Here is a 21,553-nt window from a genome sequence, read left to right on the forward strand (position 1 = left end):
ACCTCCATCAGCAAATTTAATCTTGTAAACTTTGGCTTCTTATCATCTCCGATGACTACTGTTTCGTTCCAAAGTACATCTAATGCACCATTGAGATGCCTCCAGTGCATTCCAGGGCGCCTTCGCTTAAATCTATGCATAGGCGCCTCCATTGGGTCCAGGATGCCTCCAAGTGTTGCTTTGAGACGCTAGCTTCCGCGCATCTCGGAGGTACATCAGACATTGTTTATCCGAGGCTTTACTTTTGCACTTCACTCTGGTAAAATATGTTAGTTTAAATAACAAAAAATAATCTATAAAATAGAGTTAGCACAATTAAAATAAAATAATTATTAATTAGATCCTATTTTTTAAAGATCAGGATCTAGTTAAAATCTCTGCTTAGACATCCAAAATAGTTCTAAGTTGGACCGTGTCTATAGTCTCATTGGGACTCATGTTCACTGAATCACTCTCCTCACTTACCTTTACGTATCATTTGCAGTCAATTGACTTGCTTTTTGACCCAACTGATCTTCTTGTCAGTTGTCAGATCCGTAGATCCAACTGAACTTCGGTCAGTTGTCAGATCGACACAGCTGAGCTTCGTGTTATATGTCTGGTCGCACCTTGATTTATCTGGATTTCATGTTAGTTGTTAGGTTCTCAGTCCTAACTAGGCTTCAGTCTAGTATCAGATACTCAAGATATGTCAATCCCTATATACTCAGTAAAGAAGTTAGATAAATATAACATCTAATTTTAATTCATTTATCATTCATTAAAATCAGAATTTGATCACTAATATTATAACTATATGTCTGTACCGACTGGAATAGTGCATTGATGTTAAGAACCGAAGGGTACAATCTCAAAAGTAACTTGCCTTCTCACAGTTTCTTTTCTAGATCTTTCCTTTCTGTGGATTCAGTGCGAATCACAAGTAGTTGTAAGTCCATCGATAGCTTTGTTCATCTTCAGTTCTTCATCAACAACACTTGTTTGTATATCTACATCTGTTTCACTGAGATTTAAGTTTCCTGATGATCCCTATGTTTTCAGTTATTGTTTCTTCGAGTTGTCAACTAATTCCCCTGCAATGTTGTTTTAGGTTGGTCGAGTTTGCTCCACATTGCTAAAAATATCAGCCTGGGCCGCCTGCTGAGTTCTAGTTCATCGGCGTTTTCGTTAGTGTTTTATGATGAGACGTTCATAATCATGTCAGTAAGTACTTTTACTTGGCAAAATACAAGCCGATAATGACCAATTATGAGCTGAAAAACTAAAGCGTAGCAGCGAGTTAACAATGACTAATGATATAAGTTGAAGGAATAAAGTGCAGAGAGAATTTGTTGTATTATTTTGTTTTAAAAAATTAATTAATTACTTTTATTAAAAAGTGTAGTATATTATTTGTATGCCATTATTTTCATATAGGAATATATTTTTACATTTTCAGTTGCAGCCGAAATTGCCTATTTATTCTAAAAATCAACAATTGTTTTTTTTCGCTTTTTCTTCGACTTTAGAATACAACATTTAATTATTGTAAAATATAATATTTTCTTTAATTTTATGTAAATCTAGACCTGTGATTTAGCAAGAAATTCTTCAAATTTAATGAGCTTACTATAATCAAGATGTTTATGAAATAATAATTGTCACTAAATAGTCCATTAACGCCTTAAATCTGATGATAATTCTATTTCCTTAATTCCACTGTACACTAAACCTGCATATCAACAAAACACAACAGATATTCTACTTCACTGTCAAGTTCTTGCTTAGAACTCAAATTCCTATATTTTCTGCAGACGAATGAAACAACATTAAGTTTACCGAATAGAGAGAGATTTATTTATTTAGATTAGAAGCATGTGCATAATGTACCTGTTTATTCATAAGATTGAGTAAAACCAATGACAAAGCATATAAGGTGATGGAGATGATGACTCCCGAAATCAAGTTGAAGAGCAACTGCTTATTGTCCCCGGCCGGTATCATTGCCGGCTTCAGCTTGTTTGTCAGAATAAATATTCGATGCGCAACCTATACAAGGAATTCAAAGACAAGTTAGTACTCCATTTTGATCTACATGCCATGTACCAATCTCTATTATCAGGTTCGATGTTTATGTACAGTGACAAATATGATAGTGTTGAGCATAAAGTTCAACATCGGATAGTTGGGAACGATCGACAGTAGCTTTTGAGGTTGTGCATCTGGTTTCCCTGATCTGCATTTTGTCACAAAGAGGATCCAGGAAGCTTTGGGGTAACATGTGGTGGTGCATTTTTTTTTTCAACTCAAACGAACGTATAGGAACACATACCTTAGCCATATATGAAACTGTGCTATGTAGCTCTCCAGTGTCATCTTTCCGAGCCACCTTATTGTAGCAAAACATTCAGCTATCTAATCTCCAATAAAATCAACCAAGAGTTGCAATGCTTGTGAAAGAATGAGAGTAATACCCGAAGAGGGTGAGGGTATAGCTTCGAAATTCCTGAGTGATGTTCCGCAAGCAGATGCATACCCTGATTGCCCAGTAGTTGCAGAATGAGATGTGTCAGCACGAATTACAACACAGTGATAGTAAAAAAAATTGAATGAGATGGAGAATACGACACGTGATCGGTATCCATGATGTGTATGGATGGTATCTGTTGTAGGTATACTTTTCGAGCTTGTAAATGTACTGGTACCATAGATAACCAACCTGGAATTGGAACACATAGATAAAGCAAAAAGAAGATATTTCACACATGTGGAAAGACTTCAGTAAGGAACAAATCCTGCATTTGAAGTAAATACCACAAGGCAGATTGCAGAGATACAAGTTTTGATCAATGTTCTCAGCTTCACTTCTGTTTGTTCTAATTTTTCCAACCATCCCTCTACCTGTACTAAAAATTGTCAAATTATCAACAAGAATCCTACCATGTTACTTGAGATGGTCAGGCACTTACCATTGGATGAAAATAAGCATATATCATTCCCAATATCCAAATATAGCGATCAAGGCCAGCTCGGAAATTCCATTCGTGCATAGGTGGGTACTTCCTTGAGGCATCCGGATCATTATATGCTGCAATTTAAGGTTATCACTATCAGTTTGGAAACACCGGAATCAAGCAAACAGTGTGGACTCTCACTCAAGTTCTAATGATGCCCACCTAAAAGGAAAGTGAAGGGCGCCCAAACGAAATCATAGACATGAGGAATCTCCCACACTGCAACGATCACCAAGAAGCATGCAGCAATTTTGATTGCAATCACTGATCCAGTCTCATTGTATTTGTTAAGAATTCCAAGTGAGCAGTAGACCATCAAAGTGAAAAATGTGTGCATTGGACAGATGTAATACAACATATAATGGTTGCCAAGGATGATGCAGCAAAATGCTACAAAAAAGTTCAATCGCCAAATCATCTGTTCAACATGACAAAATCCACAAGTTTTGGTTTCAGATTTACAATTGATATTTCAACAAGAATAAACATTATTTATGTTCAAGGTTATCACCTGGTAAAATCGCGCAAGGCTGAAATCTTTTCGGACATAATAATAAGAGAAGTTGCCAAACCCAGTCATCCACACGTATGCCGCAATAAAAACACGAATTGCATTGTAAGTTTCTTTAGCATTAAAGTAATGATACATCACAAAGAGTACCTGAACAGGAAGAGAGTGTCAAGTTCCAGTCAAGCCTTCAATAATCTGAGTTCTTAAATTCTCTAGTGTTCAAAATTTTCCAGGATGATAGATTGTAGTGTTAGTAAACTAAATAGGAACTAAGCACAAGAAACATAAATGCTTTCTTTGGGGAAGGGTTCCCTTACTTGCATCCATCCTTTCCATTCCTCAGTTTGGTGCCTATTGAGATATTGGACTGGTTTCGATGAGAATGGAGAAGTGTCGTGATGGATTGTTAAAGAAGTCATTGCTGCTACAATGATGAGAAGGAAAAACAGAAAAAAGAAAAGATCCCTGTTGTAGTTCTGCAAAGGACAAAAGGCAGTTCAATTATGTGTCTCAGATTGAAGAAATTACAAGAACTTGCTAATACATGATGCTCATCTTTACAAGAAGTGCTTAGTTAACTATCTTGTTTCCCGAAATGGACCCTTGCTTTTCCTCAGATTTTTCAGGCTAAAAGTAACAAAGCTTACAAAGTCTGGGAACACTAAAAATGGTGTAGTAAAAAAAAGAAGTTGCAGTGATGTGGAATCAGTCAAGAATTTATCTACCTAAAAACAAAAGATCAGATATTGACAACATTCAACACTATCTACTGAGATAGTTTATCTCGATGTTTTAATGAAATTATTCAGAATAAATTCACGTTGTCCCGAATAATTTAGAGGGAGGAAATTTCATAACAAATTGGATATTCATTTATAACAGCTTGTTATAAAGATCGATCTAGGAGGCCTTAGAGCTAAAATTGTTACATCAATTTGAGTGGTTTGGAGCAAGAGCATAATGGTTCAGGAACCTTTGTCAGATTAAAGAAGCATGTGATTCATATGCTCATCTAACTTGTGAAGCACAAACTTTAAATGGATAAAGTTGAAATGCATTCATTCTCATTAGGTTGTGAAGAAATAGAACCTTTTTGGACTCCCCAAACAGATCAGTTCTATCACATAGGTAGAAATAAACCAAGAAGGCTCCAAATTCAGATCTGAAAACCAGCAATTCAGTAGTTAAGCAAGCTATTCCCATTAACATAGAATATCATGCCAATACTTACGCAGCTCTCAATGTCAAGCGATTGTCTAGTAGGAAATCCTTGTCCATCATGAAAAATCTAGGCAGTGAAATCAAACAAGTGCACTTATGAGTGACAGTGACAAAACATTAAGGCTTCTTTTTTCTTTTTCTTTTTTTCTTTGGCTTCAAGTAACCTGAAAAGTCCTGCTTTTTGTTTGTAAGCTCTTGAAGATTCCGGTGACAGGCCACTCTCCAACAATTGTTTTTTGGCTTCTTCCTTGAGTAAAATATCAGGGACGGTGGGATTGACAGTTGCTTGCCTGCTTATTTTAAAAACAAATATAGAAATAAAAAAATCAGGCCGTGATCCAAATCTGATCATCATCAGAATTCTGGGAGGAGACGTGACCTTGATTTGTTCCAGAACTCTAGCGCTTCAGCATACATCCATGCCAAAAGAATGGGGATGAATCCAACCAACACCGCCATCTACAGAAAGAGATGCGCTCAATATCCAAACCGCAAAAATATCACAAAAGAACCCTCGAGAATCCTAACATTTTGCCCCCCGAGATAGAATAAATCGCTTCAAAAACTCACGAAAAGGAAGAAAAAAATCGCGCACCTGGCCAGGCGTAATCGGCCCTGAAATCTCCATCCGAGTTAGAAGGGCCTCGAACTTCAGAGGGACGCCATTGCAAGGTCATCAATGATCAAACAACCGAACAGCACCCCCCGAACAACACCGGAGAAGCGTGCCTTGTTCCCCGGAAAGCCAAAACCACCCGGGAGCTTCATGCCACGAACTTACGCATCAGATCCCGCAGCAAGAACCCTAATCTTTTTTCACGAGAAGCCCTCGCCTTCCTCAGATCTGCAGAGCTGGAGCAGGGCGGAGGTTTATAGGTCGAGCAGGGCTGAGATATACTACCGCGGGAATGAGAGAGAAGGGAAAAACTTGTTTCTTTACATGGAAATGAGATATTATTTATCGCGCAAAGCTATTAATCTGAAGCTTGGAGAACAAATTAATATATTTTATTTTATTTTATTTTCTCTCTCACCTTTACAAATTCGTATAATACGAGTGTGTAAATTTTTAAACTTGAGAAGAGTTTTTTAAAAAAGCGAACGTGACACACAAAGATTAAAAATGTAAAAACATGCAAATTTGGGGGGCAAAGTGAAATTCTCCATTCAATAATTATATATTATTTTTTTGAGTTCAAATTCTCCAGATTATATCTCAAAGATGTTTTACACATTACGATGATACTGCACACATCTTAGATGTCATGATATCTTGAGATGTAATCTGATACTTTGCACCTCACGATGATACTGTACATATCTTAGATGCCATGATACCTTAAAATCCGATCGACAGAGGATACTGGGACAAAAAAATTTGAGAGCAGTGGATTTGAACTGTGTTTTTTTGCCATCGTTGGAAGCGATCATGACTCGGAAATCTTGTTTGATTCGTGGTAGTTTGAATAGGAGAGGAGGCGGCCTCAAAGGAACGGTCGAAAGTGCATGATGGTGACATGACTATCTATAAAAAATATTAGCACATCATCAGTCAAATAAATTAATATTTAGAATATTTCTGATCGATGAAATAAGGGAAAATAACTAACAGATTTTCATCGATTTTTTCCTACCAAATTTGTTATGATATTGAATCCATAAAATTTGTTTATTAGAAATAAAATTTTGGAACAAGTTTATAAAAACATCAAAAGTTAGTAGCTAACTTCAAAATCTTTAGTATTGAGATGGACTATGAATGGCACAGAACAGGCTAACCTTCTGACTTCTGTTATTGCCAAATTAAAAATATTGCTCATAACAAGTAGCAGTAACTGAGCGGCAAAATAGTAAATTCAAAAGGGCAGAGAGCATGTATATTTGATACGGTGTCGTTTCCTTTTAAGATTATTTTACCACATCTACAAGTATGAGGATGAATTTACCCCAGTTCTTTGCGCCCGCCTCGCCTTGATTATGTTGGTTGTGTTCACCATTGCTTCTTCCCTTTCTTTTTCCTCTTCGTGCTGCTGCTCTTGGAGGAACTGCTGCCATTCGCGGGCGAAGGGCTCTCGCTCGGAGTGGTGCTGTTGGTTTCGAACATGCCTGACTGCATCGCGTTCTGCAACCACTCAAAGAATTCTTCCTCTGTCATGGTCTCGTCTCTTGGGGTGGAAGATGAAGCTGTTCCTGTTCCTTTGAAGCTTGCTTGCTTGGTTAGGCTGGTGTTGACGTGAAAACTTGGTTTGTGAGTGTTGGCAGGACAATTCATTCCCTGACACCAAAAGGTAATTAAGTTATGAGATCATTTTAGTTGTCAAACAATTTACAAAATAAACCATAATTTTAAAGAGAGAGCGAATCAGATGAAGGTTTGCAATGAAAACCAAAACAACAACTGGAATAAATCAAGCTCCCTGGATTTGCATTGCTGAATCTCGGAGTATTACAGTCTAAAAGCTAGTAAAATTTTTAAATAAGTCGGACAGCCTACCTGACAGGCAAACCAATCCGTCACCTCGTAAATTTTGCTATTTGCACATACATACACTCTTGGCAGATCCAACTGGAAAAGTTCACATCGGGACAAAATGCATGAATTATATACAAAGATGGATATCACATGGAGATAAGACAGGGAAGCAATGGGTGTTGCAGATACCTTCTGCATTAATCCCAATAAAAGAGGTTGGGAAGATTGTTCAACCCAACCGTCGCCATCTTTGGCTTGGTGGAACTCTTTGCAATCCTAGCACAAAGATATTTGTGAGATGTCTTGAGAGAAAAAAAAAGAAGAGTATATTGCCTGAGTACAATTTTAAAACCTGGCACCATCTTGCTTGGGATTTAGATTTATCTGTGCAAATCCAGATGTGAAAATCTTTGCATTTCTTGCAGGCTATTCTTCTTGATTCTCCTTTGTACGAGCCTTCATATTCGGTTTCAGAGTGACTAAATCCTGGTCTGAAAATACCATGTTTCCCTTTCTGCAAAGAGAACGACTGTTAGAAACTTAATACCAACAAATAAACAGAGCTCCCACATCCAATGTAGATAAGTATGTTAACATGCATTCTAGTAAAGAATATTGTGACCAAGTTTGCCAAACATGCTTTCCTATGATGGCCTACCTATACAATATGAAGTTTCATAAACTCACGATCCATAGATCATCAAATTCTAAAACCTACTTATAGCAATCATGAATCATAGACAGAATAAGTTTCACAATAATATACTCCTAAATAGAGAAACGGTTAAACCAATTCTATAATATTACTTGCATCTCCTGCTAATGGAAACTATAATAGATGTGGCAAAGATAAGCTCGAGTTCGTATGTTACATATTAAACTGATTCATACATTATTTCAGATGTTCAGGAAAAATGAAAAAATGATCCAGTCAGTTTAGTGCTCAAAGAATGATTGTGAGAGTCAGATATGTTTATATGCTTAGCAATGTTCAGTAACTCCAACTCCTTAATATTATACTTTAAATTTTAACTAGAAAAAAAATTAATACCATACAGATACAGAATTGATAATGTAATGCTACATATGATATATGTTTTAACCAAAGAACATTTAACATTCAAAGAAAAGGCAGAAAACTAAATGAGATGCTAATTTGCTAATCATTGTATTTTGTAGAGTGTACTATATAGATGAAACTTTGGGAAAAAATAATACAAAAAAGATTAAGGAAGGAGACCTCAGGGACTGAAAATCAATTTGGGTTCATGGTTGGAAGGTCGACAATAGAAGCTATATATCTTCTTAGACAATTAATTAAAAATACACGGAGCAAAAACAAGATCTACATATAGGATTCATTGACTTAGAAAAAGTTTATGGTAGAGTTCCAAGAGAAATTATATGGAGAATTCTAGAAAAGCGAGGTGTTAACGTAACATATATTGAACTAATTAAATATATGTATGAGGTGTAATGACCAAAGTAAGATTTAGGTGAAGTAACTGAAGCATTTCCAATAAAATAGGGTTACATCAAAGATCAGCTCTAAGTTCTTATCTTTTTATACTAATTATGGATGAACTCACTATACATATTCAAAATACAGTATGTATGTTATTTGCGAATGATATTATTTTGGTAGGTGAGACATGTAAAGGAGTAAATACTAAACTAAAATCTTGACGGGAAACACTAGAGGGGAAAGGTTTTAGGTTTAGTAGAATAAAGATAAAATATATATAATTTAAATTTAGCAATATTAGACGTAATGAGATAATTGTTAAGATAGGAGATGATGAGTTATCCGAACCGAAAGTTTTAAATATTTAGGATCATTTTTACAACATGATGGAGAGATTGAGAGAGATATCTTACATAGAATACAAGTAGAATGGTTGAAATGGAGGAGAGCGTCAAGTGTTTTATGTCCGTAAACAACAACAGCAACAACCAAGCCTTTTCCCACTAAGTGAGGTCGATTGTATAAATCCTTTTACATCATTGAGCTCTATCTCCTACTATATCATTATCTATATTTAAATAAATTTTATCTTGTTTTATTATTGCTAACCAAGTCTTTTTTTATTTTCCTCTTCCTCGTTTGATATGCATGTTTATCATAGTTTCACATCGTCTAACTGGAGCATTTATTGGTCGTCTAAGTACATGCAGAGCCGGCTTAAAGTTCTACAAGGCCCTAGGCGAAGAAAAAAAAAGCCTTTAATAATATTTTTTTTTATAAAAATATTTTTTTATCATTTTTTTATTTAGACTTGGGATCGACAACGATGTATTTAAATTTTTTAAATAATTAGATTTAAAAATTCACACCATGTAATTATAATTTGATAATATTTCAAACTTCGATTATTACTGACACAAATATATAAGAAAATTCTCATACAATTACTAATAATTTAGATTTAGGTTCATAGTTCATTCATTCCATAATTTATTTATGCAGAACAATAAAGAACATTTCAAGAAAAAGAAAGCGAAAAAAATATTATCGAGTGAGATAGGAAAAGAATGTCTTCTTAGAGAACTAATGATAAGAGAGGAAAAAATACATGGACACTAATGAGATAATGAATAGATGATGAACTAATTATAAAATGAGATGAAAAAAAAAAGAAATTAAATGTAAAGTCTTAAATAGTTATATTGTAGCTTTAGATATAATTTTTGCATCATAATATAATAATTATAATTAATATGTAATTAAATGTAGTTGTCATTGGAATTAATTGAAGTGCACTATAAAAATAGAAACAACAAAATCTGAAATAAAATTGATTGCATTGGAAGCTAGCAAAATCTAAAGAGCATTATAACAGAATTCGAAGCAAGCCCAATCTAGAGCAAAATCTGCATGCATGCATAATGCAACCTGGGAACTAGACAATATAACTGTTAAATGTAAATATTAAATAATAAATCTATTCTTTAATTAATAATGGACCCCAACAAAATTGGGGCCCTAGGCATAGGCCTTAATGGCCTATGCCTTGAGCCGGGCCTGAGTACATGACCGTACCATCTTAAACGTGTCTCTCGGAGTTTTTCCTCAATAGATGCAACTCCGACTCTTTCTAATGCTCTCATTTCTTATTTTGTCCATCCTCGTATGCCCACACATCTACCTTAACATCCTCATCTCTGCAACTCTCATCTTCTACTCATGTGCTCGAGTCATAGCCCAACATTCAGCTCCATATAACATAGCAGGTCTAACTGCAGTTTTATAGAATTTACCTTTAAGTTTAAGAGATACTTTACGATCACATAAAACACTCGACGCTTCCCTCTATTTCACCCATCCTGCAGTTTAAATGAAAGTTTTACGAAATCGCAGTTAGAATTGCTATGTTATATGGAGCTGAATGTTGGGATATGACTCACATGAGCAAAGGATGAGTGTTGTAGAAATGAGGATATTAAGATGAATGTGTGGACATATGAGGATGTAGAAAATAAGAAATGAGAGCATTAGAGAGAAAGTTGGAGTTAGATTTATTGAGGAAAATTTCAGGAGATACGTTTAAGATGGTATGACATGTAATCAATAAATGCTTCAATTAGGCGATGTGAAACTATGACAAATACGCATATCAAACGAGGAAGACTAAAAAAGACTTGGTTAGCAATAATAAAACAAGATAAAATTTATTTAAATATAGATAATGATATAGTAGGAAATAGAGCTTAATAGCAAAAGGATCCATACAGCCAACCCCACCTAGTGGGATAAAGCTTGGTTGTAGATGAAACAGATGAGTACTAAAGGATATAATGGTGATCACTCTGCTATAGGCCAAGAGCTAATATGGGCACGGACGGATGGACTGCAGAAACGGATATATCTTCTCAGACACAAATCTGCAATATCTATTGATCCTCCACCACCATAGTCTATTGCATTTTCACAGCTTCATTCTGTATTTCACCTTGCTAGCTACCTTCACTAGGTAATTTTGATTTAAGAATTACCAAGTGAGTTAACTTGTGAATTTGACTGGAGTTTACCCAATCTAACACAACTTATTGAGTTAACCAGTTCAACTTAATCTCAGTCATAGAATAGTGCAATCCTACAGTCTAGATAATGTCTGAAAAAACATTGAACTTCATCTGAGGTCTGTGGATCACGTAAACTATATGAGCCTCATGCATTAATAATAACCAGCCAGCCGTAAGCATAATGCTTGCTCCTTTCTCCTTAAATCAATAACAATTTTCTTCCAAACCCTTTATGGTGTTTTAGCTGTTCCCTTCCCTATATACAGATACAGTAATGCCCAAAATCCAACACTATGGAAATGAAACTTATACTGATGATCAAATATAGATGATTTAGAAAGACACGTACATGGCCTTAGCAGTTAAAACTGAATGGAATAGGAAAAACAACAACACTTCTTATATATTGGTTACTGTCACAGTTTTCAGGTAATTGAGCCACCTAGAAGTATTCCATTCATTGCTTTACATCCATATTAGAAAATCAACACCAAGATTTTACTGATCCAAGATAATCTACATTTTGACCAGCAACATGCACTTCTCATATGACAGCTACAAAGCTAAAAGGTTTGCAACAATAAAGCTAAAATAATAATAAACGAAAAGAAAAGAAAAGAAAAAGAGAGCATAGACAACCTGTCGCGGAGAATTCTGAAATCTTCGGAAATAGTTCAATAGCTCTTCCTTTCTCAATTCTTCATCATAGGCTTTCCGCTTCAAAGAATCTAACAGAACCTGGTAAGATAAAAATGATCAGGATAAATTTTTGTTGTTTTTTACATTAATGAATGTTTGGGTAATGGATAAGAGGAGAAGAAAATATATAACTTGCAGTGAGGAAAAAAGATAAGGATTTCCACCTCATATCCATTTTGGAGCTTTTTAAATGCTTCTGCAGCTTTGTCGTTACCCATATTTTTATCAGGGTGGACAAGCATTGCCTAAGCCAGTTTGTGAACATTAATTAGTTAAAATATGTACTGATAAGCAGAAACCAAAAAGTCGATAGATTGCAACTATCACCTTCTTTCTATACTCTCTCTTGAGTTGAGTGACATCTACATTTTCATAGCGTGAGAAACCTAGAGCTGAATAGTGATCTGAGCACTTCAACAACCGAGCCACTTCATCTTCAGAGGTCAATTCCTCAGTTCCACTAGTTGAAGGAAAGCCTGAGCTACGATCAGGTGGCATATTAGATGAAGAATGGAAAGCATCGCCCCCATGTGAAGAATGAGAAGACTCCCTAAAGGAAAAGCCAGCTTGACTCTGGTTTTGCCTAGCTTCCCCTGAAGCACTGCCAGACTTATAGTCATTAATGTTATTCTTCAGAAAGTAAATAAGAAAATCCGTGGAAATAAAAGAAGCATTAAGGCTGAAGAACAGCCCAAGCCATCCTAAGTAGCATCTAACACAGTGCATAGAATATAGTGTGGTGATAAGGAGGGCAATCCGATCATGGCCGAGCACAAATGTGATTCCTGTGTAAGAGAAAGTAAAGTGTCAATAGACCAATTTAGCTATTGTTGTACTTCACAAGGGCCTTAATATCATTATAAGCACTGGAGGCTACCTGAAAGAATTGACACAAACCCTGTTACCCAAAAGCTGCCATAGAACCACAAGATCCCCATAGCAAGGACAGCCAAAATCAGAATTGATAGTCCAATACCAATGACAATTACCATTGCAGTAGCAATGACCTGTTCATAAAGGATAACTAAAATTCTAAGACTTATAAAAAGGTAAACAATCAAATACTAAACTTCAAGTAAACAAAAGTGTCAACGACAATTCATTCCTGCAAAATTATTAGAAACAATGTCCAAAGAAAGAGAAATACATCAACAGTGAGAACAGAAGATGAAAGAAAAGGTGAAGAAGGAACAATAAAAAAATCTCAACCATATAACAAAAAGTTTATGCACATGAACAAACATATGAATGATTAAGGCTATAGTTATGTCTTGTTAAGATAAAAGGTAAGTGGATCTTCAAACTCTTGAATTTGGTTTTTAAACTTGTCATTTATGCATGACAACAATCAGAGTTCATTGACCATACTACCTGTGGACTTGTGCTCATCAGGGAGTACGACCAGTATGAGGCAAGTCCAATTACAGTCGAACTTTACTGATCAAACAATTTCTATCAATCCTTTGTATCAATGCATGGAAACAAACTAAATCAAGGGAGTAACAAGTGAGCTCAAGATGCAGTACAACATCTGGAGCAACCAGGTGCAGTACAGCAAAAACAAAAGGCACTATCAAGTAAGAGGAACGTAGCAAATAGAAAAGAAATGCAGAGAAGTGTTGAAGATTGTTTTTGCAGGCATAGAGTACAACAACAATAACAACCAAACATTATTCCACTAAGTGAGGTCAGCTTTGGCATGCATAGAGTAAATGGATATATTTTACTGTGAACTAGTTAACCAAAAGAAGAATCAAATGAATTAACAGTTGTAATTTACCATGACTATTATCATTTTCACAAATCCAATCATTGCAGTAATTGAAAGTATGCTGCACCAAACTGTTGTAAGGAAAGATGTTGTTCCCAACCGTAACAGAGAATCAAGACCTCGAATACTGCAGTCCAGCCAAACCATGGATAGAAGCAAAACCAATTTACCACAATACATAGCCCATGCCAAAATAATAGGATAAGCATGTCCAAGTTTAGCACGAGCATAACACTGACTCTTGTGGATAACAGAATTTATTGCTTTGAACCATGGTTTCTGTTCTTCAAGCCAACGAGTAGCTGCTGTAGAAACATATAGGACCGAAGATCTTAAGTTCCTTGAAGCCATGGCTATGAAAGTTGCATTGTTACTTTCAACATGCAGTCCATCAATGTCGGAAAAAGTTCCATCAGTTCCTGCTTTCTTGGAAGCATCTGAAGAAGGCTTGCTCCTTGAAAGATCATGTAAATTGCGAGACTTATCCATTGTTTGAGGTAAAATTGGGTTTTCATCATCTGATTTCTCTCCAGCAAGAGCATGCCCAGCTCGTTGTCTGTTCTTTTTGCCATTTGCTTTAGTTTTTTTTGTCTTTGCACCAGGACTCCTTGAATGACAAAGATTATCAGTATTTAGGTGATCAGTTTCAGCAGGCATTCCATTTTGTATCTCTGATTTTTCTTTAACTGAATCTGAAATTACAGCAGTATGGTCAGGTGTATTACAATTCAACCCATTCCTTTGTTGGTATCCCTTTCTAGCCATAGAGTTATGCTGCAAATGAACAACACAAAGGTGTACCAGCAGAATCCAGAGGTCCAACAAGAACCTCAAAATATCATGTCATGTTGTCCACAAAAGTTAGCACCTGCAGGAGTAATGACAACTTAGACCAAACAAATACTTGGCATGAATTAAGAAGAAAAAGGAAATTGTAACTATAATTGGCTTGGAAACATGAACTTAAGCAAGTGAAAGAAACTAACACATTATGACAAGAATACCATGCAACATCTAAGAAGATCACCTAGAAAATCTAAATTAGTGCATACAAGAGATTGTCATGAAACATTCTAAGCTCATTCAAATATCCAAACATGTAACATCATTGTTTGTAAATGATGCTTCTAGACAATCAAAATTCTTATTGTGCTATTAGGTAGAGCATACACAACAGCAAAAACAAGATAGCCCAATTATTCAGGGATCCTCATAAACTCAAACTGAATTAAAATATTGACAATATTGGGAGGAAAAATAAATATTGATAAACCAAACAACGCTAGAACACATCGTTCTACCTAAAGTCTAAAAAATCAGCTTCAAGAGAGATGAAAATTAATTCACAAAAGAATGCATGCCAACTAACTACTGTCTTCAAAAGGCATTGAGATAACTACATGTGAAAAGTACTTCTTTATGGACGCCATGACATTGAAACTAATAGAAAAGGCTGTTTGGAAGGATGACATTAATGTTGAGTACGCTGTCGCACATATAAGTTATCATAGATGTTCCCTTCTTCCACAGAAAAAATAGGGTTTCACGATGATTAGGTCATATTTCAACAGATAGGCAATATGATAAAATCAGCAAGAAGATTAACATAGCAATTGCTATCGCTTATATTGAATATTCCAATTAAGAATCAGAAAAAAAAAAAACTGCACAAAACCAACTAGCTGTTCTAACTACTGCCTAAGTGAACATCCATGAAGCAAGTCTTTTTTTTTCATAAGCATCTAGGTTGAATATTTCTGGTGACAACTAATACCTAAAGTGCACAAAGATTCAGCGTTATTAGATCATATATTTACTATGTCCTCTGCTCTGTATGTACTCTACAATTGCCAGACAAAAAGGAAAAAACAATCGACTTGCTAGACTTGGCAGACAATCTACTTATCTACAACACCATAAAGCCCAACAATACAAAACACGTACAAATACAAGTAATGAAAACCTAATCAACAAACTCGTAATCGAATCAAAACCGACAAATCCCAGAACATAATAAAAACATCAACATACGAAAAAACCTAGAACCCGCACCAATATATCTACCAATTCCATTTCAAGCCGCAAGGAAAACCAATCCGACAAGTAGAAAAAGGGGCAAAAACCGAATTCGATCATGCAAAGTCAATTTAGGGTCGACGACTTATTCGCACACCACAATCGAGGCGTTCAAGTAAAGCGATGAGATTATTGATTAGTTACCTTAAGAGGCGATTGGACACGAGATCCTGCAAATGGAGATTGAGATAGGAGAAGAAGAGCCGTATTGAGATCGCCTTACGCCTCCCGCTTCCTCTGCTTCCGCGTTCGCTTCTTCCTCGTCGGCGGCACAGTGAATAGCGACGGCGAAGACGAAGAGCGAAGAAGAGAGAGAGAGGATTGAATAAAATAAAATATAGCGAAGAGGGGAGAACCGGGGAACCTATAAACACACGGACATTCTATACTCGTAAGCTTCACGCGCTGAGGTGGCAGTACTTCGCTCCTCCTTAGTAGGACCCACTCCACATATTGAAAAGAGAACGAGATGAGCTGGCAGTTGGCATATGCTAGCGTTTTCGAACCCATACCCTTCATTATTATTATTATTTATTATTATTATTTTAACATTTAATTATTATTATTATCATAACACAAATTTATATATATACACTAATATAAGACATTGAAATCACACTCTTTATAATAAAATTATATTAATTAAAATATTTTAACATTAATTAAAGTATTTTAACATTAAAATACTAAAGTATCTAACTTTTAAAAATCTGAATTATTTAGGTCTTTTAAAATCCGAATTATTTAAATTTTCGAATATCATCCATACGATTTCTCTATGAAAAAAATTAATTTAATTTAATATTATACTTATTTTAATAAAAAAAACCTAAGAAAAATATATTTTTTAACATTGTCAGCCTAAAATATTTATAGAAATTTCTTTTGATCATAATGTTTCAATTCTAAGATGTGGAACTAAAGAGAACTATATTTTTTTTTTATATAAAACAATCAGAGAAAATTAATGATGAGAAAAATTCATAGCTAAGTCTCGAACTCTAGATCACTGATTGTTTCGCTTGTAGAATTACTAATAAATTTTGAAATTATTTTTAGTGTGAATAGAAAAAATGATATTAAAATAAATTCATTTTAAACTTCACGTTAGTAAAGGGGGGAAATTTTTAATAAAATAGATAAATAATCATTATTCCATTTGTTTTTTCCATCCAATATTTTTGGCCAGTTAATCCAAACCAACACTCATACATCAAAACCTCAGTTTTACTTCAAGAAAATGGATCTAAACTTGCATCTGAATTCGATTCGATCTCGCAAGAAAAGCAATCTATCGTCGAAGTGTTGGAAGACGCTGACCCTTCAAGAATGAGTTGACCAGCACAAGAGCTTCTCGTGGCTTGTTCAGTGGCACCAAGTGCCCTGCTCCTCTAACTGTCACCATGGACAACCCTTTGTACTCCACAAACCTTCCTCCTACCTACACCAACAACAACAACAACAAACAAGCCACAAACACGATTACTTACGATCAACAAGCGAATACTCTTACTACAATTGGCTAATTCGTCTTGCCGAAAGCAATGACCTGGTGGTTTAGAAACCATGGCTGCCACTGAGACTCAAGAGGAAGGCCTAAAGCTTCAACACAGTATCTAGATCCAATCACTGGCACTCTGCCATCAGTGTCTCCACTGCAATGTTAGAGTTTCGACTTGCATCAGAGTTCAAACAAGCTTTGCTCATGGGCTGATTACACTTCATTTAAAATATACCTGTAGATCCAAATTCTCAGGCCTGCTCTTATGAGCTTGGAGTAGATTGGGAGAACAGATAAGACTGTGAAATTGTATGTTCCCAATATGGAGTCACTGCAATGGCATGAACCCTACTCAGTTTTCCTTTTCTTCCATCTTTTTTTTCTGTCTATGAAGACATATGAGAATAAAACTTACTTGCAAACACTCCACCTTCCAACTTTTCCTGTCACATTGGCATGTAGTGATTTCTGCACATCAATTCTATTGAAATACTCTTCGGCATAGTTCGAGAAGCATGGATCATACCCTGAGTACCTTCTTATTCTCCTCGCCAAGCTTTTCTGCAACACCACACGAAATTGTTTCTGATCCTTTGATCCAATAAGAAAGGAAAGGTGAATTGAGTTGCAAATTGATCACCTTAGTGACACTACTTTCATCAGGATCAACAGCTGATGATGAGGACTGAGGAAGGTTGCACTTTGGAGCATAAATGTTGTAGATATCAATCTCATTGTACTGTTTGAAGACGGCATTCATGGCCTCATTGCATCGATTTGTCCAGTCTAAGAGCTTGAAGTCGCAGACACGCTTGGCGAGCTCGTAAACTTGGTCCGAAACCACAGAGTGGCTCCATGCATATTCCAACAACCCCTTTGAGTCATAGTAGTCATCAGTTTCAGGGTTGCCAACCTTCAACAAATATATACATTTTGAGCAAATACTCTTAAAAATACAATTTTTTTCGATATATCGATATTTTTGCGTGCTTACTAAGAAGCCCTTGAGATTAATGTGGGGGAAGTTGTTTGCATCCTTGTTGTGATCATACACAAGCTCAGCTAACTGGGGAACATAGTGACCTATAACATGAGTTTAGGAGATAAAACCACATACTGAATACAAAAGGAAAAGAAGAGAATGAGGACAATCCACTTTACTTTGAATGATAATATGGTCAAATTACTTTTTCTATGGCAATGACATCCACCAAGGACATTATTGATTCTCTTTAATTTTTTTCTCCTAATTGATGGATACATTCTGAAACTTTCCAGTTTTCAGTTCCTTTTATTTTATTTTATTTTATTTTATTTTGTATTTCTATGATAATTTTGGAATGTTTATCACCTGCATAGCTTTCTCCTGCTATGTAAAAATCATGTGATTGGTACTCTGGGAACTTGCTCAACCAGTTTACAAGGAAGCTATAAGCATCCTCAGCTACAAGAAGAACAAACAAAAAAAATCATAATTCAATCATTTCAACAAGCATAAACCTGTAACATATTCTGAAATGATAACACAAGTTCATTACCCACAAATCCATCATCTAGTTTTGATAGATCAGAGGATGTGTTAGTGTAAGAGAATCCAACACCAATAGGAGACTCCACAAACAGTAAATTTGCCTCTGAAAACAAACAAAAACAATATAAAATTAAAAATGGAACCATGATCTTAAAATTTTCAGAAAGGAGTAATAGGGAACCTTTATTCCAAGCATATTTATTGAACTGAAGCCCTGTTGCATGTGTACTGACCCTGAGAGGCCCCAATTCCACAGCTGCTCCATAGCCAATGGATGAGCAGCCAGGGCCTGAAAATGAAGGAGAGGCACATTAAATGAACTGAAAGACCTGAAATCAGAAGTGAGATGCATTAAATAGATAACCTCCATTGAGCCAGAGGAGAAGAGGTCTCTTTGATGGCAAAGTTTGAGCCTCAAAGAACCAGTAAAAGAGGGCCCTGCCATTTCGTTCGTTCACTGTAATGTAACCTGCGAAGTGAGAGATGGGTGGAGCAGTTGGCTGGCCAGGGAGATTAAAGACCCTGTCAGATTCTTGAACGGCTTTAATGCTTCTGAGGAAGAAGAGTGTGAGATAAATGAAGCTGAAATAAGAGGAGCAGCTTCTTTTGGTGGATTTCATGGCTTGGAAAGGTAGAATGGGGAAGAAAGATGAGAATGAATGGAGATGAAGGGTGAAGGTGACGAAGAAATAGTGGTAAACCTGCAGGAATCAGAAGATAAGGACCATAGACTTGGTGGTAGCTAGCTGCTTAGTAGGAAAAACAAAATGTAGTGGACTGGAGACATCAGGGAAAATTGGATCTTGAAAAGCAAGGCTTGATAGATCAGGTCAAAGCTTCATGCAGTCTTTGAATGATGCATGAATTGGCAAAATTTGAGGGTGGCTTATGATCTTATCCAGAGGCATGGCAGGCTTTGTCTGGTCTGTTTGGCTGCATTTGATCTGCTGTTGTCAGAAGTTTGAAAATTAGTAACAATATGTTTCAGGATTTAGATACTTTGCTTTTGTGATAGTGAGATTGGCATTAGGTTAACAGCACTAGCTAGGAAAACAACAAAATGCATGGTTTTGTTTCTAAGAAATGAATGCTGGACTTCTCCAAACAGACAAGGGAAAAAAAAAACAGAAAGCAGTTTTTAAGTGTTGAGGTTCAATTTGTCAGTGTAGAAAGTTGAAAGGGGACAAGATAAGAGGCCCTTTGCAAAAGGAGTATATGCTTTTTCTTCAAAATTAGTTTTTATATATTTTTTTTACATGCATTTGCAAGAATAGCAATGTTTTTTTTACTTTATTTTTTTTTATCGCATCATAGTCTAGGATAATAAAAAGAAGTTTACTTTATGTTTTAATAATTTAGGTATCTAACTTTTCAAATCAATTAATCTTGGACATGATGAACTCAACTCCATCAGATTCAGCTCAAGTCTATTTGAGATTCTAGGTGAAAAAAATAAATCGAAATTGTTTTTAAAAAAATTATCACCTTTTTATTTAATTTGGAATGACAGTGGTGGATTTCATATTTTTAAAATAAATTAAAATATTAATTTTAAAAAAAAAATTATATATAATTTAAATTTTCTGTTTATGAGATGTAAAATTATTAACTAAATTTTCATATTCAAATGTTTTGATTATAATTTTTTTAATTGATAAAATTATTAAATTATTTAATTTTTTTAATGGTGGAATAAATAAGACTTTATTCATTTTTAAAAATATAAATAAATATTAATTTTTATTTTGATTAATTAGAATGTGTACATAAATAAATATTTATATCTTTAGGATAATAAATGTATAAATGCTCTAAAAATTATGGACATAGTTATACGTTTATAAGCATTTGGATAACCTAATTCAATGAAGTATAAATTTTGCTATATTAAATAATATATTATTATTTGATATAATAATGTACCTCAAGGAGATAATATGTGTATAATTCACTTAGTCAAAAATGAATGTATTCAGAATTGTTTAGAAATATAGAAAGATAAAAGTATGTTTAATTGCTCAAATGAAAGACACGGAGAACCATCCTTGTAAAAAAGAAAAAAATTGAAAAATTAAGAATAATGAAATAGGACAATAATAGTTAAAATCATGCTCATGTCCTCAACTCATCACACAAAAAGTAAATAAATACAAAAATACATGTACAAAATGATAAAACTAAATACAATCCCTAGAAAATAAAGATCATAATGAGACTAAATAAATTATTATCATTTATCAAGAGCCTCTTTAGGCAAACAAATAAATAAATAAAAGAAAAATAAATCATATTTTTCATCACATAAAAAAAATACAAACAAGACAAGGGGGAAAATTGATTTTTTTTAATGACTATAAATATATTTAAATAAAAGTTAAATTTAAGAACAAATGTATCAATATTTGAACCTAATCAAAATAAGGAGCATAATAATACCAACTGGATTAGCATTAGGGCTAGATATAATTTCTCTTCCTTAATCTCAATGAACAAGAGAAGTATAGAGAGAAAGCGTTGGAAAAGGCAAAGACGGGGAACTAAAAAAAAAATATTTTTATTTTATATTATATAAATAAAAAATTTCTAATTTATATTCTTACCGATTAGAGAAAGCGTCATCAACAAAGGACAAACGTAACAAAAGAAAGCTATGATTGAGAGATATCAAAGAGATAGATTATATATTATAAAATAAGATACATAATTAACAATAAATATAAAAAGTGCCTTTTTATAGGTTGGAACTTTAACCAC

General features: G+C 34.8%; 3 protein-coding genes and 1 long non-coding RNA gene across 8 annotated transcripts; 1 reads left to right on the forward strand and 3 right to left on the reverse strand.

The window, feature by feature from the left end:
* Positions 1–74: 74 nt before the first annotated feature.
* Positions 75–1,443, forward strand: LOC122036346. The gene is made up of 2 exons (XR_006127368.1): positions 75–210; positions 1,091–1,443. It is a non-coding gene; the product is annotated as an uncharacterized LOC122036346 (long non-coding RNA).
* On the reverse strand, positions 103–5,684 carry LOC122036345 (protein REDUCED WALL ACETYLATION 2-like). 5 transcript variants are annotated; one of them, XM_042595642.1, is made up of 16 exons: positions 5,321–5,683; positions 5,105–5,184; positions 4,890–5,015; positions 4,736–4,792; positions 4,594–4,666; positions 3,822–3,980; positions 3,505–3,654; positions 3,156–3,411; positions 2,949–3,067; positions 2,794–2,880; positions 2,610–2,698; positions 2,454–2,516; positions 2,312–2,368; positions 2,119–2,215; positions 1,870–2,028; positions 103–256 (listed from the first exon to the last, which is right to left on the reverse strand). In XM_042595642.1, the coding sequence occupies exons 1-16, from the start codon at positions 5,351–5,353 to the stop codon at positions 239–241; spliced, it is 1,623 nt and encodes a 540-aa protein (XP_042451576.1). In that variant the 5' UTR covers positions 5,354–5,683; the 3' UTR covers positions 103–238. The 5 variants fall into 5 exon arrangements, 2 of the variants coding, with proteins under 2 accessions (XP_042451576.1, XP_042451577.1); XM_042595643.1 differs by lacking the exon at positions 3,822–3,980 and having other exon boundaries at positions 5,321–5,684; XR_006127367.1 differs by lacking the exons at positions 103–256; positions 2,119–2,215 and adding an exon at positions 1,575–1,787 and having other exon boundaries at positions 5,321–5,682.
* An 801-nt stretch (positions 5,685–6,485) lies between these two features.
* LOC122036336 lies at positions 6,486–16,110 on the reverse strand. The gene is made up of 10 exons (XM_042595631.1): positions 15,912–16,110; positions 13,701–14,559; positions 12,798–12,927; positions 12,248–12,705; positions 12,085–12,165; positions 11,861–11,959; positions 7,551–7,712; positions 7,388–7,474; positions 7,220–7,291; positions 6,486–7,000 (listed from the first exon to the last, which is right to left on the reverse strand). Exons 2-10 carry the CDS (start codon positions 14,454–14,456, stop codon positions 6,716–6,718), a joined length of 2,130 nt encoding a protein of 709 aa, XP_042451565.1. The 5' UTR covers positions 14,457–14,559; positions 15,912–16,110; the 3' UTR covers positions 6,486–6,715.
* A 781-nt stretch (positions 16,111–16,891) lies between these two features.
* LOC122036338 (serine carboxypeptidase-like 26) lies at positions 16,892–19,660 on the reverse strand. Its single transcript, XM_042595633.1, has 10 exons — positions 19,164–19,660; positions 18,981–19,088; positions 18,807–18,902; positions 18,620–18,712; positions 18,263–18,351; positions 17,909–18,181; positions 17,684–17,829; positions 17,504–17,599; positions 17,317–17,422; positions 16,892–17,208 (listed from the first exon to the last, which is right to left on the reverse strand). The coding sequence occupies exons 1-10, from the start codon at positions 19,417–19,419 to the stop codon at positions 17,059–17,061; spliced, it is 1,413 nt and encodes a 470-aa protein (XP_042451567.1). The 5' UTR covers positions 19,420–19,660; the 3' UTR covers positions 16,892–17,058.
* Positions 19,661–21,553: the final 1,893 nt, after the last annotated feature.

This window comes from Zingiber officinale, unplaced genomic scaffold (genome assembly GCF_018446385.1).
Source record: "Zingiber officinale cultivar Zhangliang unplaced genomic scaffold, Zo_v1.1 ctg139, whole genome shotgun sequence".
NCBI classification, from domain to species: Eukaryota; Viridiplantae; Streptophyta; class Magnoliopsida; order Zingiberales; family Zingiberaceae; genus Zingiber; species Zingiber officinale.

Coding starts and splice junctions, on each gene's coding strand:
- LOC122036345 (XM_042595642.1), bottom strand. CDS start 5,353: ATGGAGATTTCAGGGCCGATTACGCCTGGCCAG. Junction 2,699..2,793: donor TCTCTGCAATCTGCCTTGTG/GTATTTACTTCA, acceptor TTCCAATTCCAG/GTTGGTTATCTATGGTACCA. Junction 2,216..2,311: donor CAGTTTCATATATGGCTAAG/GTATGTGTTCCT, acceptor GACAAAATGCAG/ATCAGGGAAACCAGATGCAC.
- LOC122036336 (XM_042595631.1), bottom strand. CDS start 14,456: ATGGCTAGAAAGGGATACCAACAAAGGAATGGGTTGAATTGTAATACA. Junction 12,706..12,797: donor GTTTGTGTCAATTCTTTCAG/GTAGCCTCCAGT, acceptor TCTCTTACACAG/GAATCACATTTGTGCTCGGC. Junction 11,960..12,084: donor AGCTCCAAAATGGATATGAG/GTGGAAATCCTT, acceptor TTATCTTACCAG/GTTCTGTTAGATTCTTTGAA.
- LOC122036338 (XM_042595633.1), bottom strand. CDS start 19,419: ATGAAATCCACCAAAAGAAGCTGCTCCTCTTATTTCAGCTTCATTTAT. Junction 18,903..18,980: donor TAAATATGCTTGGAATAAAG/GTTCCCTATTAC, acceptor GTTTGTTTTCAG/AGGCAAATTTACTGTTTGTG. Junction 18,713..18,806: donor ACTAGATGATGGATTTGTGG/GTAATGAACTTG, acceptor TTCTTCTTGTAG/CTGAGGATGCTTATAGCTTC.